Source organism: Oxyura jamaicensis, chromosome 5 (assembly GCF_011077185.1).
Source record: "Oxyura jamaicensis isolate SHBP4307 breed ruddy duck chromosome 5, BPBGC_Ojam_1.0, whole genome shotgun sequence".
NCBI lineage: Eukaryota > Metazoa > Chordata > Aves > Anseriformes > Anatidae > Oxyura > Oxyura jamaicensis.
The window spans coordinates 23,449,513-23,467,451 of NC_048897.1; the positions used below are offsets into that span (position 1 = coordinate 23,449,513).

The 17,939-nt window shown below is 40.4% G+C and overlaps 2 protein-coding genes across 3 annotated transcripts; one reads left to right on the forward strand and one right to left on the reverse strand.

Moving 5' to 3' along the window:
* Positions 1-867: 867 nt before the first annotated feature.
* PNN (pinin, desmosome associated protein) lies at positions 868-11,615 on the reverse strand. Its single transcript, XM_035327977.1, has 9 exons — positions 11,432-11,615; positions 11,096-11,167; positions 10,232-10,300; positions 8,590-8,662; positions 8,399-8,493; positions 6,342-6,417; positions 4,476-4,631; positions 4,256-4,394; positions 868-3,242 (listed from the first exon to the last, which is right to left on the reverse strand). Exons 1-9 carry the CDS (start codon positions 11,542-11,544, stop codon positions 1,960-1,962), a joined length of 2,076 nt encoding a protein of 691 aa, XP_035183868.1. The 5' UTR covers positions 11,545-11,615; the 3' UTR covers positions 868-1,959.
* A 691-nt stretch (positions 11,616-12,306) lies between these two features.
* On the forward strand, positions 12,307-17,735 carry TRAPPC6B (trafficking protein particle complex 6B). 2 transcript variants are annotated; one of them, XM_035327145.1, is made up of 7 exons: positions 12,307-12,502; positions 12,581-12,648; positions 13,621-13,738; positions 14,362-14,445; positions 14,896-14,989; positions 15,587-15,635; positions 16,286-17,735. In XM_035327145.1, exons 1-6 carry the CDS (start codon positions 12,422-12,424, stop codon positions 15,616-15,618), a joined length of 477 nt encoding a protein of 158 aa, XP_035183036.1. In that variant the 5' UTR covers positions 12,307-12,421; the 3' UTR covers positions 15,619-15,635; positions 16,286-17,735. The 2 variants fall into 2 exon arrangements, with proteins under 2 accessions (XP_035183036.1, XP_035183035.1); XM_035327144.1 differs by having other exon boundaries at positions 12,308-12,502; positions 15,587-17,438.
* The last annotated feature ends 204 nt before the right edge of the window (positions 17,736-17,939 follow it).

The window sequence follows — 17,939 nt, forward strand, 5'->3', positions numbered from 1 at the left end:
ATCACTCAAGCTCAGAGCAGGAAATCTTACAAAATACTGTTAGAGATAACAACCAAGTAAATTGAAATGACTTCCAAATGCAATTTGAAATGTGAAGTTAGCTGAAACATTCAAACCAGTGACGCTTACTCAGCTACTTGGTAGAAGACTTTTTCCTCGTCGCAAACAATGTTTAACATCTTAATAGAACACTTGAACATTTTGCTTCCAAAAACAAGATGACATTAATCCACCATGTTCCTCTGAAGGGAAAGGAAGCATGGCTGAAGACTACTAACAAGAAGTGAAAAGCAATCTCACTTGTAGAGCTGCAGAGGCAGATAGGATTTGAAGCAGCAAATGGACTGAAGAATCTGCATAACATACTCTACCAGCTGAGAGAAGGAAAACCCAAGGAGCTTTCCCACTGTTTAAATCTAAGAGAACATTTCACTTCATCCCTTGCTAGGCACATTTCTGTAAGCCAGAAAGTTCAGAAGTCTGTCACTACTCTGAGTTCAGAAGAAAAGTCCGAAAACTAACACCATCCCAAACTACACCGACAGAGAAAGTATACTGTGTTTCAGAAAAAAGGGTATATGCATGACATTCAATGCATAAAAAAAAAAACCAGCCTACAGCTCATTTCAATTCTGAAATCTTTCTAGGACTTCCTGATCTGTCATTTGGCACATCAGATTAATTCTCTTACTGTTAAGACAGTCCAGACTATAACAGTTTCACATTCAGTTATTAGACATTAGTTAAAACCTTTATGAAGTATTTTAGATACAGAGCTAAGGTACAGTCATCTGTAATTATGACACATGCTTTAAATGTACAAAGGCAGTACGCCTATTTTAGAGAAAAAGACATAGGCATTGGGAGAGTAGTCTACAAAGCCACATTTATTTGCACGTGTACAGAACAGAGCAACAGATGTTATTGTTTTCCATACAAAATTATATAAAAACAGTATTCACCTTCATAGATAACACCATACCACTTTGAATTGTATTAAATACATTCAGAAAACATTCTTTCACACATGACATTAGTATTAGGTAGTCCCAGGTAACTCCAACACTGCAATGTTATTATTCCTACTGGTATGAAGGGATCAACGATCAGACCGTAACTAAAAAAAGAGACTCCTGGTTGGGAAGCGAGCTGAAGTCCTTCCTCCACTGTCCATCAAAGCAAGGAACATCATTAAACATAGTAACTACCTCCAGAACATAGATGTAAACACTACCAAAGGACCTGCAGAAGGCAGGTAAGAATGGTATTCCAGACTGACTTGAGCTATCTTGGTCAGTGTTCACATTTAATCACTGCTTGCCTATGGGTAGGAAAAAGTTTCATAACTGGAATATAGAGTTGAGTAAAAATTTGCGATTACAGAAGAAAGCAAAAAGGCATAGATTCAAAGCAATTACTTTCCCTTCCTATCTAACACTGGAGAGATTACTCCCTTTAGAGGAGTCTTAAGATTCCAATTCTTGCAAGGAATAGAGGGGAAAAGCAAAATTAAGTTTCCTGCAACACTACCTCCTTACATATGATCTAAAAGGGGAATTTAAGTGTCAACAGGACATCTCGATTTATTTAAAATGCACATTTATTTCTACAAAAAAAACAGTTTATGATACAGAAGAAGTGATCACACCAACTTAAAGATTTACCTATTAAAATATACAGAGGATCTTAATGAGTACAGGATATTTAAAAAAAGATGCAAAGGAGTGTTAATCTTTTATTTTTACATTTTCAGGAACTTCACATAATTTTGGTAGGTGACCTTTTACAAAATTATGTAAAAAGTACAAGAATGCCTGGTAAACAGTCTGCATTTTTCCAAAAGATTTTTTACAGCATGCAATTCTTAAGGCAGCCTTCTCCTCCTCCTTACAAGGAATCCTTTCAACTCAAATAATCTTCTGCTGCAAAGATTAGGCTAAGGAAGCTTGGTCTCTTCTGTTAACGCCTTTTGTCTTTCCTGTCTGATTTACGGTCTCTTTCACTCCGTGAAGTTCTCTTGCCTGACCGACTACTTTCTGATATAGATCTCTTTCGGTCAGATCTTGAACTTTTATCCTTTGAGCTTTTTGCATCTCTACTCCCACCTTTTGAGGATTTGTGACTTCTATCTACTCCTGAAGCATCCCTTCGCTTCCTATCTGCGCTCCTCCTGCGTTTTCTGTCTCTGTTATGACCTCTTCCTCTGCTCCGACTTCTACTTTCACTACTGCTAGAACTACTGCTGCTACTGTCCCTACTAGTACTTCCACTTGTAGTGCTGCTGCTGCTGGAACTACTCCGACTGCTAGTGCTGCCAGTGCTGGTACTACTCCCAGTAGTAGTACTGCTTGAAGTACTACTGCTACTAGTGCTGCTGCTACTACGACTATGACTCTTAGTTTTGTTCCCTGCCCTACCCCTGCTTCTACTCCTAGTCTTAGTTTTAATTTCTACGCTCAGTGTCTGACTCTGCTCTGTCTGTGCCTCGACTACCTTTACCGATACCACAGCATTTTCATCTTTGTCTGCCTGGGGCTCTGCATCCTGCATGGACTGAGACAACTGAGGTGACTGTGGCAGTGGCACAGACTGCGGCTGACATGGGGCCTCAGCCACAGATTCTGGCTGAGCTTCAGATGCCTTCTCCTGTTTTTCTTCAGTTTCAGCTTCAGTTTCTGCTTTGGTACCTTTCTCCTTCTCAGGAGAAAGGACATTACCCAATTTTTCTGGCTGAGCATCACACTCCATTTCTGGTTCCACTTTGCCATTTTCATTTTCTACAGGTTCTACACTATCTGCCTCATTGATTTCAACCATATCCTGCTCATTATCCACTGGCTGAGTATTTTCATTTTCCTCTTTTACAGCTGTGACCTCTTCAGGCTGACCATCCTGTTGCTTGTCATTTTCCCTCACCTCAGCAGCCTCTTCTACTTTAATCTCCATTTCATGTTTCTGTTCTTCCTCTTCCTGGTCTTTCTCTGCATCACTCTGCCCTGAACCTGTTTTTCCCTTTTCCTCCCCTACCTCCTCCATTTCTACATCATTGTGCTGATTACCTGTCTCCAACTCTTCCACCTGCTGAGCCACCTTACCCTCTTCCTGCTCCTTGTTCTGTTCTTGCTTCTTTTCTTCGTTCTGCACCTCCTGCTGTTCTTTTTCCTTCACAGATTGTCTTCTGGGCCTGGCCTCCATTTTGTTAATCTGCTCTGCAAATTCATTGCGCCTGCTTTCAAAGAGCGCTGGGGGATAAAATAACAGTTTCAGACAGGTAGCTAGAGAAGCTGAAGTCTATTTTCTCCTTAACTATAAGCTAGTAAGTTATCAAATTGTTTTAACTTGAGAATTGCATTGTTATTCGTTCTGAAGTAGCAAGCCATTCATGCATAATGAAAAAGACTGCTGGTTAACTTACTAAAACAAAGCAAGTTGAATAATCAGCTTAGCTGAGTATCAGAACAGTAAAATCCTAAATCTAAGCTACCAGTTTTTAACTTAATTAAAAACACTCCAACCAATAGTGTGTCAAACCAATACCTATATTCCCTCGTATATAAAAAGGTTATTCTTCCTAAGGTGATCAGAAGACACTAAAAATCAGCAGAAAGCAGATTAGACATTCAGAAAGTTTTAATAATGTAAGCTATTCAGACAGGTGAGTTAGCTTCTTTTATCCCTCACCCCAGACAATGAAGAAAACTTCTTTAAAGAAAAAAATACAGAGAAGCTCTATTTAATCAAAAGAACAACAGGACTACCATCACCCGCAGTGTTTTAAATTGTTTTGCAAAAGGAAAATATAGTCGTCCTGTGAAACAAAGAAATGAACACACATTAAGGTAAAAAAAAATCATCATAAATTTCTAGCACTGTGCTCAAGACAAAACTTCCCAGCCCTCTGTGAAGAAACCCGCATTTCCTCAGGTCTCCAATCCATAAAATCAGCCTTTTTAAATTGGAAGTTGTTGCACTGGCATACACCTAGATACTAAAGTAAACAATAAGGACATTTTAAACACATACTTTTTTGTTTATGTATATTCCTCGACTTTTTCTAAGAGAATCAGAGCACAAACCAACAAAATTAAGTCACTGAACAAGTTATATTGTTACTTATGATGAACATCCATGCAAGAATACATAGTTTGTCCTGAGCATGAAATTACTGTATCTAAGCACAAAGACTTAAATTTGTGCAGCAGACACCAAAAGGAAGAAAGAACAAAGGCAGTCTTGTATCATAAAGACCACTTACCATTCATCTTTTTCTGTGATTCTTCCATCAACTTCTGTGTAGCAGGACACATTCTACCAGGTATGTAGAACAAGTGAGGTTTTGTCTTTGTCCTTATGTATTTAATTATTTTGGCGTTATGTTCATTCCATTCTTCTTGCTGAGAAATTAAAGACCGTAAGATACCCAAGAACATACATTCTAAACAAGAGAAAGATTTGAGAGCAAAACTAGGACTTACCAACTGAGCAAGCTCAACCTTTTGCTCCAGTAACCGCAGCTCTGTCTGTTTAGCACGTCTTTCTTCAAACAGTTCTCGCCTCTCGTTTTCAACTTGCTTTCTTTCTTCCTCTGCTTGCACTTCAAGTTTTTGTTCAATTTCTTGTCGTCTTTTTTGCTAGGATAAATAAAGAAATACCTTAATATTTTTCCAAAATCAAGCATTCAAGTTTGGTCTAACTAAAATTATTTAAGGGCATTCAAAAAAAAATAAGGAAGTTTAAGGAAGTCTACTAAATTACAGGTAATGGAGGAAGAGCACCACTGCTTGCTTGCTAGTGTGTATTTTTTTTTTTTTTTGGGCGGGGGGGGCCCATTAACTGTAAGTTAATGTGCCCCTATGGCTTTCTATCTGCTTTTCTATCACTCACTCCAGATTTGAATTTTCAACATGACCTGTAAGATTTTTTTTTTTCAAATGGCATAAAAAAAATACATTTCAGGAACTCCACCTGGAGGGAAGAAAGGCAACAAGCAAATGAAGAGCTAAAGGCTGATGTTTGTGACCAACAAAACAAATGACACTGCAAATTCTGAGTATTGTTGTCATTAGAGGACATTAATTATATTATTGTAATCCAGAAGTGCCCTGTTTGTATGTCTTAGACAGCCATATGTTCAGATTATAAATTGCCTAAAAAATTTATATATAGTTCAGTGCCTTGACAAAAAGAGCTGTGTCATAAGACTCCTTGGGCTTCCACCTCGACTTACAGCAAGATTTTATGTATGAAGAAAGCAACACATTCTCAGAAATATGCTGCAATGAAGAACTTCTCGAAGTCTTTTTATGCAAACATCTTGATATAATGATATAAATTATAGTGGGACTCCATATTTCCAGACCATCCCTTGCAATAACTTCCTATTCTAAAGGCAAACAGGCAACAAAGAACTTTGGTCTTCTTCATGCGCTACAGTGCCAGTTAGATAAAACAGTAGGATATCCAAATACTGAATCTGGAGGTAATCAATATCAACACTGCAAGCCAGCTATGCTAAAACCACACAAAAGAGGTTTTAAAGTTTAAGATTTTGTATCTGCTTCCACGAGACTGCTGAAAGTAGTTTTCTTCCATAAACATTTAAAACAGTTTATAATCTATAGATTATTTGTAAGTGAATAACCCATTTAGTGCAACTGTAAGCAATACCATGACCTTCGCAATTTAAAAGGTCATACTAGGAATATAGTTACCACCAACCCAGATGCAAGTTTTTTTGAAGTTACCACTAAGCTATGCAAAACCTTTGCTTCAGTACAATTACATATTCATTTATAAAAAGAGTAATGCTTATTTTCTGTACTACAGGGCAAACAGCCACTTGTAGTCAAACAGAAGGCTTAACAACACCATACATTTCTGTATACTTGGCTGTAATTTAAAAAGCCAGAACACATCAGGGTGGGCACTGATTCAGCAATACCATTAGTGACAGAAATAGCCTACAAACAATAGTTTACCTGATTAAATTCCAGGTATTTTGAAATGTTCCAAAAACAATGTCAATAAAAAAAAAATCTATTTCGTATTTTAGATGTTTTAAATATGAACTGAAATTAAAAAACCAAACAACATTGCCTTACCACTTCTGCAATGGTCAGAAGGCACTGTAAGGTTATGAAATTACGTTAGAGTCCCTTTCCTGCTTTCCCACCCCCAATTCCACTAATTTAAAGCAAAGAAAAACCCTTTTGCACTCCTACCAATTTGCTACACCTGCAACCCACACCATGGGAATTATCATTCCTATTTAAAGCAGCTTAATCACACCACTTTACTTTATTATTTACAATCAAAAATTTGATGAAATTAAAAATAAGTACCCTCTCAGTAGCAACTGTGGACTCCTGCTTAAATTTTTGAAGAGTGCCCATCAACAAGCCAAATATACGTCGATTCCTGAGTAAAAAAACAAAAAGAAGTTTGAGTTTCAGTTCAAGTACCAAGATTTTTATTTGTATAAACAATCAGAGAAAAACTTTCCCACCTCAGAGATGTTTATTTTTAAAGGCCTACTACCAGTCAAGGCTGCTAGCAAGAGAACACAAAGTGACTGTGCCAACTAGTCGAAGATATAATTTGCACTGACATATCATGTTTTGCCTAAGAGCAAGACAGCTCTTATCCATAACGCAGCACACTTAGCACTGGGAAAATCAGGAGCCTGCACATTTCACATGAGAATAATGACGCTAAGGAAATATTTAAAAAAACAAAACCCGAGAACTGACAAAAAGGCTGAGTAAATACAGTGTGAGGAAGAGCACCCCCACACCACTAAGAGGATTAAGGAGAAAAGGAGCTACAGGGGAGTGAAAGATTATCTGCCACAGTCTACCTCATAATACCTTATACAATGAGACATTGCACTGTTGGATGAAACCACAATTGCTCTCATCAAATCATCAGTTGATTTGAGAAAATTTAAAGTAAAATTCTTAAGGAATTCCTTTCTTCTAAACAACTAATATCCCAAATTTCACGTTATTTCTTTTCATTTAACCTCAAATAGTGCTTCTACAGCAAGAAGCTGACTTTCTTAGTTGCCTTGAACTTTCACCCAGTTAGAAAAAAGAAAAGGCTGCTCTTCTCTCAGTACGACAAAGCTCAACTGCAGTGACACAAATCTAGCATGGAGAGGTGAAGGTACTTGTAATTGAAACAACAAAATTAGGAATGGGTAAGGAACAGAAAGCTAGGGATTACTTGGTCAATAGCATCTGTATACAGATGACATCTCAGATGGCCTAGAGCAAAACCAGAGTCCACTGCACGCTGTCCTCCTGAAGAGCCTCTTTCTACGACGAGTCACACACAGAGCAAGTGGTGGTTTTTTACCACTATCTACCCAGAAAATGGAAAACGCTAAAACCTGCCGTTCCAAAAAGACAAACTTCTTATGCCAGGAACTCTATGAAGTCCACTAAGGATTGTGAAATCCTCCTGTAAGGAAAGCAGCTGGGAGCTGGTGATGGAAGTAACAGCAGTCTGTTAGTTATGTTGTAACTGCAAAAGATCAACCTAAGTGCCTTTTTTGTGCAAATTAATCTCTGGTCCTTATCAGAGAAGTTTGCTATAGTTCATTACTCCAGCCCTCACTATATTTGAGGCACAAGGTGAGCTGCAGACTGAAGCAGGCAGAGTCCAAGCAGTTGCATACAGTTGCAAGCTTGCTTTTCCAGCACTTCTTCCCAACAAGAACTTTAGCAGTGAGCTAACACACACACAAAAAAATCTAATAAGTAGGAAGACTCTAAAGAAAAGGATGAAAAAGGAAAGCCAGACTGTATGCACAGAAACAAGCCTGAAAGTATTAAGACAAAATAAACACATGATGGAATTACTCTGTAAAAATGAAAACCCCACAGCCCAAAGTTTTCTTCAGTCAACAAAATAATTGTTGAAGAATCAACTGTACTGACTTTGTAACTGGTCTTTTAAGATGCATCTTCACTAGTTCTCTAGGTACTTGAGGAACAATTGGTTACTTCCAAAACGCACTGACAGAATTTTCTACAGTGCAAAGAACAACAGAGTGGATGTCCCCAGATTCAAATTGCAGTTTTGTTTCCTATTATAACTCTCCAAAATGTTAAGTTGCCAATGAAGTTGTCTTAAAGATGCCCCATTAAAATAATGCTAGCAAAACTTATTACTTCAGAGATTCTGCTCCTCAGGCCACCTGCCAGCTATGTGAAATGAATGATGTGTTGTTACTATTTTTTAAAATAGGAACCAAATTTATACCATTCTGGTTCCTCTTCAACACTGTATTTTGATACATAACACCATTTGTATAGTTCTTTTAAAATCTAGAACTACTTTCTAGACTACCACTCAGAAGCACCTCCGTTATTGCTTACAAGAAGTTTCTAAATACCTTTGTTTTCCTTTTTCATCCATATTTTGATCTTGTATAAGGTCTCGACGTGTTCGCTCTTTGGAGGTAGCAACAACAGAAGATGGCAACGCTGGCTACAACAGCAATAACAAGAACTACTTAGTTCATGTTCCAGGTAAGCATGTTTTTTTCTTTTCTTTTTCTGTACAGCTCCTTTTGTCACCTATTACCTTTTTAATATCATCATCCTCTGCGTCGCTTTCTTGGCGTGATTCTCGTCTTGTCCGGCGTTCTCCACCCAGCCTGAGGAAGAAAAAGCATTAGTGGTCACTGGAGAACATATTTTAAGGACAGCATCTATTCTAACACAAGGAAATACAAGTCAGCATGTATAGTCAGAACAACCGATGATTCCAGTAAAATCTGTCATTGGAACAGTGAGGAGACAAGTAGAGCTTCTGCAGACAGAATCTATTGCTGGTGTAAAAAAAAACAACGTTTGCGATAGATGAAAAAAATGGTTTAACTCTTGATCTAATTTGCATAGTAAAGTAAAAGAAAGGAAGAGCCCACATTACTACTGTATTTAACTTCTGAGCACGTCTTTGGAGATCTTGTTTCTTGTTTTTAATAGTTCACTTTTAATTTTTTTCCAGAATCTCTAAAATGGTTATTTGTGTAAGGAAAACATAAGTGATATTTAAACGCATTAAGATAAAGAGGTCAGTATGATTTTTTTTTTCCAAACTCAAAATGCTTCTGAAATTATCTAGCTGAATACCTAGAAAACAGGTTACGGCAGACAGAGCACTTAGTTGGGAATTGAGTACTTGGAAAAGCTGAAGTTTTTAAACAAAACAACAAGGCAATCTGTAAATAAAAGTTATTTTCAGCTTCTACTCTTGTCTTTGTGGCATAGCCCTTTATTACTGGTAAAGCCACTTCACAACATTCGTTTTGCATAATTCAGATTCAAAAGCAAGCCTTGCTTTTTCAAGAACTACCACTGCATGTAAGTGGTCTGAGAATGCAATTCACTGTAATCAAAGCCACAGTCAATTTATTTGCATCCAGTTGTGAAAGCTTGAAATTTGAGTCTGTTGTCAAACTGTATGCATTAAGGTTAGTGAAAGGGAAACCTCAGCAACGATTCGATTTCTGTCTACTGTAAAACAATTCCAGGCTACTAAGCAAAATGTAAGCAGATGGTGCACCAAGTAAAACAGAGAATTCCGTAAGTTTTTAATCACGCTCTTAGAATCTGGCACTTAGTTCCATAACTATATTCAGAAAACTCTGCACCATACACTACAGCCTGCAACAGAAAGGTCTAGTAAGTTAAAGGGGGAGTTACCTGTAGGAGGGACAAGGGACAAAAAACACTTTACCACTGCATTAGAGAAAGTATACAAGAGAAAAGTACTCTTCATTAAAGCAAGCGGAAGACTTTAACATCTTTGAATTTTGAATCCATCATAAACACACAAAGTTCTTGAACTCCCCACATGGTTCTCTCCCACAGTGATACTACAGACAGCACAAGGCCTTGAATCTGGTGCAGATTAAATTGTGCATTTACACCTCATCTCCATTGTGCAAGAATCTTCGCGTTTTTATATCTGTGTATTTCTGCTCTAATCTCTACATTACTAAGAATATTTATAGTGCCATAGCATTTGGAAAGCGATTACACCACAGACAATTGCTATCATCAAAGAAACATTTCTCACAAGTCTTGAACACAATCTTTGAAGAAGACAGTAAAAGTCAGCAGTTATAATAATATCTAGAAGTAAGAACTGCTATTTAAATTTACTGCTATAAACTCTCACTCTAATAAAATAAGTTCTCTACGTCAGTTTTTGCACCTACCTACTGGATGCCCCTTCAAGATCCCTCTGTTTGGCTGGGGGTCCTCCTCCACTATCCGAGAATCCACGCCTAAAAAAAGCCACTTGTAATCTCAGAACAAGTCATAAATTTTACTCAGCTCTGTAATCATGTGGTTATTACTACAGCAGTAAAGTATTTAAATACATTGCTTGTTGACAAACTAATTTAAAATTGAATTTCTACACTTATTCAAATGAGTAGCTACCCTCAAAGAAGCAGCTCCATTAGGTTCAAGTATTCCAATTTGCAAGATTTTTCAGAATTATAACCTAAACAACAGTCTAATGTTGAAATTTAACAACAACAAAAAAATCTAGTACATAATGCATTAAGTAGGCATCCCTGAACAAAAATCAGCCCTTCATTCTCAATCTACTGGGGGTGGGGAGAAAGAAGGAAGAAATTGAAAATCCACAACAGAACACAAGTGCTTTTATCCACACATGCTTTAAAATTCCTGTCGACTTTAACTCTTCCTATCCCTTCTAGAAAAGCTACCAGTTTCTTGATTACCAAGAGACTTCAAACAGACAATGTCCCAGATACCCCACACTATGCCTCCATTTCGAAGTTCCACCTCAATTTTCAGGCAAAGGACTGAAAACTTAGGGAAAACCAGGCATTTACAAATGCTGTAACTCAGAATGAGAAGATCCCTTAAATTTCACAGCATGATACAAAACTCCAAATGCCCTCGTAGGCCTCCTACCCGGCTTTCATGCCCGCTTGCTAAGACAGCGACTCTTAATAGTTTGCAATGAGCAAAGAGAACAGGGAAGAGAGCAAACCATCGCCGCGGGGAAGGTTAAAGGAACCCGGCGGCCGCCTCCCGCGGCTCCTTACCTTAGCAATAAGCTTCCTCGCCCTCTACCTCCACCAGGGCCTGAGAGGGCCAGCAGTCTGTTCTGAGGGGGCCTGCGGGAGACAGCACCGTCAGTGGGCTCTGCCCGGGAGCCTCCCGGAGATCCTCCCTGCCGCTCCGCACGGCCACGAATCCCCGGGGAGCGGGCACCGGGGCTTCACCGGGACCCCTCCTCAGACACCCCCCGGGATGCCCCTCAGGGCCCCCCCCGCCCCCCCACAGCCCCTCACCCCCCCCCCGGCCCCCCCCGGGGGCCCCCCCCCCCCCCACCGGGCCGCGCCCCCCGCCCCCGAGCCGCCCCCTCGGGCCCCGCTCACCTCACATCGTTGGGGTCCCTGCCCGTGAGCTTGCGGATGTTCTCGTCCACGTGCTTGAGGCTCTCCTTGGCCTTCTCGAGCTGCTCCTGCAGCGCTCGCACCGCCACCGCCATCCCGCCCGCGGCGCGGCGCGGCCTAGTCGGGGCCCAGCGCGAGGCACCGCTGGGTAACTGGAAGGCCCCGCCCAGGCCGCAGGGCCCGCCCGCAGCCAATAGAAGGGCATGGCGGGGAAGGGAACGCCCCGCGGGAAAGGTTCGCCGCACGCACGCACCAATCAGAGAGCTCGAAGGTGGATTGACAGTGCAGTAAACCAATCGCCGAAAGGCTCCGCTTGTCAGCTCTACGAATCACCGAGCGGGGCCCGCCAGAGCGACGCCGCTCTCGGCTAACGAGAGCTAACAACGTCATTTTCCCGTGGCGGGGACCAATCGCCTCTCCCCTAGAGCGGCCGCCGTGCCGGGCCAGCCAATGGGCGCGGGCGTTACTGAAGGGCGGCCTCGGGCGGGCTGGGGGGGCAAGGCCTGTCAATGGCGCTGAGGTGCGGGCTGTGTGCCCGCGGTCGGCCCGGCCTCGGCGCCTGCAGCGTGCCTCAGCGCCCCGTGGGCCTCGAGAAGCCATTTTTGAGCAAACGACCCCAAAGCCACACACAAAAATAATAATAAAAACATAAACACAAGCACACATTTTTATTATTAATAAAAAACGGTCTCTGTCTCTCTCTGACTCCCGACCCCCGGCAGCAGCGGGTTCCCGCCGGGCTCCTCGCCCAGCTCGCTGCCCCCTCACAGCCCCGGGGCTGCGGGCGCTGGGGCGGGGGTTGGCGGCCGGAGCGGTGCGGTCGGGTCCGGTCCCGTCCGGTCGCGGGGCGGCGCTGCGGAGGCCGGGCGGCCGCCGGAAAGGGCAGGGCGGCGCGGCTCCGAGGGGCCCGGCAGCGGCGGTGGCGGCGGTGCCGTTGCCGTGGCGCCGGGTGTGTGTGAGGGGGGAGCGGAGATGGCGGACGAGACGCTGTTCCTGCTGCTGCACAGCGAGATGGTGGCGGGGCTGTACCGCGCCGCCGAGCAGGGCGAAGGGGTGAGCGGGGACGGGGACCGCCTTCGGGACCGGCCGGCGGCGGCGGGGAGCGCGGGGCTGACGCCTTGTGTCTTGCAGGAGAACGGGCGCTGCACCACCAAGCTGGAGAGCATGGGCTTCCGCGTCGGGCAGGGGCTGATCGAGAGGTGAGCGAGGCCCCTTCCAGCTCGGCTCCTTCCAAGCTCGGCCCTGGGGCTGCCCCCCGCCTGCTTTCCCCCGTTCCCCCGGCCTGCGGGGGCCAGGAGGGCCGGCCCTCTGCTCGCTCCCTCTGACAGACCGCGGGCTGGGCTGCTGCTGTGTGCCTCCTGACACCTCGCTCCTGCTGGCGCCCCTGTTCGTACACCACGTTTTTTATGTATTTCTGTCGTGAAGACAATCACACAGGGGACACGGTTACTTATAATCCTTTTTAAGTGCACTTTTTGTTTGTAGGCCTAGTTATTCTGCGTGTTTCCTACTTCTGGAATGATTTTTTCAAGATTTTTTTTTCTCTTTTAATTAATCTTAAACATAATTCTATGAATGGCTACTCTAGGATTTTATTCTTCTAAAGTACTCCTAGTCCTTGGAACTTTGTGCCCACCTCCTCAGCTCCCTGAGCCCCCTCGGGATGCACGGTGACTTGCTGCACACCTAACTTCGGGGCCCTTGGTCTGGGGTTGTGTAGAGGATCCTGAGCTCCCGAAGTCATGTTTTCATTGACCAAAGTGAAGCTTTAGTGCCACATAAAGATCCTCAAGGAGGATGCAGGGGGAGAATTCTGAAATGAACTAGGGAAAGAGGTTGTTTTTTAGGAAACTGGAACAAGTTTTGCATGTTTGTTCCTATGTTTTAGTGCTTCTTTTGGTATTGAAGGAGCCCTTCCAAACAGTAGCGGAAGTGTGAGCTTTATGTTTAGGTAGTTTATTGAAGATAAATATTATGAAGTGTTCTGTGTCTTTCTGTACTTCAGCTGTCTTTAATGATCACATTATTCAAACACATCTCTTCTGCTGTATTGTTGCAGATATTAACACCGTGTTACTCTTAAGTTATTAAACATGAAGAAAGCTGAGCAATGCCAGAACGAGTTGTTGGGTGTACCTTCATTACTGATAAGTTTCTCACTTCTCTCTTAGGTTTACAAAAGATACTGCCAGATTCAAAGATGAATTAGATATTATGAAGTTCATTTGCAAAGATTTTTGGACAACTGTATTCAAAAAACAAATAGATAACCTCAGGACTAATCATCAGGTACAAGTGATCTAGAATAAGATCACAGTTACAAAATCAGTAACACTGTTTTGAGTTACTAGGGCATTTTCTGTTTGTCTTGTTCTAGAATTAATTACCTGATAAGAAAATCAAAGTGTTCCTTATTTATCTGTTTTGTTTAAAAAGCATTTGTTAAGCTTCATGTTGGTGTATAGTTGGAGAATACAATTTAATAGTTGCTTATAATTTAGTTATTGCCACTCTGTTTGAAAAGACTAAATGCTGTTGATTTCATATGTACTGTAGTGGAGTTAGAAACTGACAGGACAGTAATGCTTACAGTTAATTAACATAGGAACTTTTTCATGCATCTCCCAATACACTTAAGTAGAAAACTTGTGTGGGAAAATGATATTACTGCCTTAACATGCATTTAAATAGGATGGATTGCATTTAAATGGCTGCCTTTAAGTCATTTTTATTTTGAAGAATATTTTCATTTTTCAGTGGTTAAGACACTTAGTTATACACTGCTGAATATAACTGTATACAAAACAGCTGAAAAACTTGCCAAGGTTTGTTTGTTGGTGATGTTGATTGGTAAAATGCAGACTACTTGTTACTGGATACTCTACTAAAAACTTTTTTTTTTCTTTAAACAGGGTATTTATGTCCTTCAAGATAATAAATTTCGACTCCTGACACAAATGTCTGCAGGAAAGCAGTATTTAGAACATGCACCAAAGGTACCCTTTGTTTTTATCCTTGGCATCTCTGAGTTTGATTTGAATCATCTTGACTTATTAACTTGAAATTTTGTTAGTTGGATGGATACACACTCTCCAAAAGGGAAGCTGACATTTAATCTTCAAAACCTGTGTTTTTTAGAAATGCACCTTATTCAGAACAGTGGTTTTGATCAAGAAAGAGTAATAGCAATTTTGAAACTTGCTGTTTTCATGTTTGAGTTACTTGATGGTGGGAGCTGGCTTGACAGCAAATGGAAAGTCATTGAACTGGTGTTTGCATTTTTTGTGCAGTTAGGAAGAAACTTCTGCCTCTGATGCACTGATATAGGATAGCAAAACCTTCATAGTTTTATATTGTCAAAGGGTTAAGCCCTCAGTTGGTCATTACTTAGTTCCAACCTTTTGCATCAAGCTTGAAACTTCTTTAACATGTAACTTTATATTTAGTTTTTAGCATTTACCTGTGGACTAATCAGAGGCGGCCTATCAAATTTGGGAATAAAGAGTATTGTCACAGCTGAAGTTTCATCAATGCCTGCATGTAAGTAGTTCTCGGAATTCAGATTATTAGCTCACTTGGTAACTTTCCTTACTGACTTGATGACTGCTTTACTGTTACGATAACACTGATGGAGGGTGAACCTCCATGACATTAAGTGGAAAACGAAATTTAAAAGTTGTGTTTACATTTGGAAGCACAAAATACGTAAGGGTATCCATCCAGAAGGCTACTGGAGTAACTGAAGATAAAAACAACTAGATATGTGCTTTTTATTTACAGAAGTCATTAAGAATGGTAGTAACCTATCCACAAGTAACCTGTCCACAAGAAGGGTAGCAACCTATCCTACACAAGTTGATTAAGATGGATTTGAAAATTTCCATAGGCTTTGCAAAAAAATAAATTTAGCTGACAAAACTGCTTGGGATATGCATCAACTTAAAAAAAATTAAAAAAGTTCAGTAGGAGTTAAATTTAAATGTTAAAATTAAATCATGGCTAGATATTTCACAATTGAGCTGTCAGATTGAAATGTTCCATACCATTTTTTTTAACAAAATCATTACAAGGTATTAATCACTTGGAAAAATAAATCTAATGTTGATACTTTGATCCAACTTTGCTTTTTCCTTGCAGGTAAATTCCAGGTGATGATACAGAAGATGTAGAGCACATTCAAGTTGGGGTATCTACCTTAAAAATCCTTTGTCTGTGGTTTTGGTATCTCAGTTCAGCTTTGTACGTAGCTTGTAAATTATTGCAATGTGCAGCCGAATTCCCAAGTATGTAATAAATGTTCATCAAAATAATTTAACGCTATCCTCGTATCTTGGTATGAAATCAATTCTATACCAAGGTATTAATGTCTATCATGGTAAAAACTGTCTACTCAAAAGTTTCCAACAAAAGATTTCTGTTACCAGCACAGACTGTATGTATGTTTTAAGAACTGACTAAAAACCCAATCAAGACTCAATTGGAGTAGGAAACCGTGTTTTTTGTCACCTAACATGAATGCCAAGGTGCTGCCTTTCTTTATGCACTCTTAACTGTGAGGCAGCAACTTCTTTTGTATTATTTTGAGGAAGGAATTATCACAACAGCCTTCATTAACAGTGTCCAGTGGAGGCTTAGTTCTTTTATAGGACTGATATGGGGCAGTAGAAAAAAACACTTATTTCTACAAAAATAACAGCATATCCTCCCTAAAAATAATAGCCGTTTTTTGCATCAGAATTTTACAGACAAGGTCGTCTACTACTCAGCAAAGAAGGAAATTTGTTTTAGCCTGTTGTGCATAAATTCAATATTAACATAATTGTTTTTAATTGCTAGCTACAACTCACTTCTGTAATGAGTGTGTACAGGAAGATGATTAGGCCTGCAAGAAGCTGTAAAGACATCACCAAGACTCTTGAGGATATTGGGGTTTGCTAGATACTACTTGTTACAAGATTTGTATAACAATACATATCTTGCTGTAGGTAAGCATGAAAACATCCTGTTTAAACTTTTAATGAATTTTGCTGTAAGACTTTTCTGCTGGCAGGGTCAGGTCTTATACTTTCAGAAATGTGAGAATGCCTTGTGAATCAGTTTCTGCTTTGAGACCAGTAATTAACAGGACAGTTATAAAATAATATATTTGAACAACACTTTTGTCTGTTTTAACTACCTTCTGTGTTGGAATAAGCGTATGTTGTCCAGTTGCATTGTTGGGCAGGAACAGTGGAAGCTGTTCTTCCTTAATCTCTAAGGGATGTCTGAAGTTTATACTGAATTGAGCCTTTTCCAGATTGCTGTTACAAGCTGGCAAGCCGTATATTATAAACACGGTAATCAGGGACTTGTTATAATTGAACTTATTATAACATGCTAGTTGAACTTATGACCAACTTCTGATCTTTTCATGTAATGTGAATGCTAGTTCAGATTAGCTATAACTGAAAAAAATGTTGGTTAGGAAACATTTGAAGGAGAACTCAGTCTAGCAGAACGCTGTCCCACTGTTTATAGACCTAGCAAAGGTCAGAGTAACCAGGGAGGTTGGAACTCCATAGGGATCAGCTGTGTGACTGCAAATACTGGGCTCTTATACAGGTAGTTTACAGGAAAGCTGTGGCTGTTGTCCACTTCTATGATTCAGATTTGTTTGAAATTATAAGGCTAGAGAAATTAGCTAATTCTTGCTGAATGCATTTAAGGGGTTCTTCAGTTGACGACTCACCCTGCTTTTAACATGCTAAAACTATTCCTAAAGTGACTAATTTGCACTGTGCTTAACAGATGGACACTTCAATGGCACACTTTAGGCCTATGCAACATGGTAGATATTCCTTATCAGCACACAGAATCATTTTGTAATTTGCTTCTCCAGAATTAAAACTCCTGTAGTTGATATTAATGCACTTTCATTTTTCACTTGACAATTGCGATTACTGTGAACAGTGCCAATAATTCCAAGACGCATTAAAGGTTTATCAATAACGTGTTGTGCTTAATGAGCTGTCTTTTTTAAATAGTCAGGGACTTAATTGACATCTGCTTCCTGTATGAAACTCAATACTGTATATTGTCTGCTGTTACCAGCAGAATTCAGAGTTCTTTTACCCTGGATTTTACCAGAAAGTTGTTTATGTACAAAGCAGATGCTGATATTCTTGGCAAATCACTCCACGTTAAGTATATATGAAGTCAAATAGGTGAGCTACTGTGTTTGTCAATATACTATAAAGAAAATAAATTTGTTCTGTTTAATAAATGCTTCTATTAAAGAGCATTGAATGCAACTGTGCTATTTTCCCAGGTTGCTGTAGCTGTTTACTAGGAAGTAATGAGTATTATTACTCAGGAAGTCTTTTATATTTTACTAAAATAATTGTTTCAGTAACTTAGTGGCTATAGTTGAACTGCTTAGCGGAACTTAAGCTCAGGAATTGATGCCTGAAAAAACACATTTAGTCTCAGTTGTGTAGGCTTTTATACTAAG

Excerpts from the sequence above, each read along its gene's own strand:
- TRAPPC6B (XM_035327145.1), top strand. The coding sequence starts at position 12,422 with ATGGCGGACGAGACGCTGTTCCTGCTGCTGCACAGCGAGATGGTGGCG. Across the intron at positions 12,649-13,620 it reads GGGCAGGGGCTGATCGAGAG|GTTTACAAAAGATACTGCCA; the intron begins GTGAGCGAGGCC and ends CTTCTCTCTTAG. Across the intron at positions 14,446-14,895 it reads ATTTAGAACATGCACCAAAG|TTTTTAGCATTTACCTGTGG; the intron begins GTACCCTTTGTT and ends CTTTATATTTAG.
- PNN (XM_035327977.1), bottom strand. The coding sequence starts at position 11,544 with ATGGCGGTGGCGGTGCGAGCGCTGCAGGAGCAGCTCGAGAAGGCCAAG. Across the intron at positions 11,168-11,431 it reads AGGGACCCCAACGATGTGAG|GCCCCCTCAGAACAGACTGC; the intron begins GTGAGCGGGGCC and ends TGTCTCCCGCAG. Across the intron at positions 4,395-4,475 it reads AGGTTGAGCTTGCTCAGTTG|CAAGAAGAATGGAATGAACA; the intron begins GTAAGTCCTAGT and ends TTAATTTCTCAG.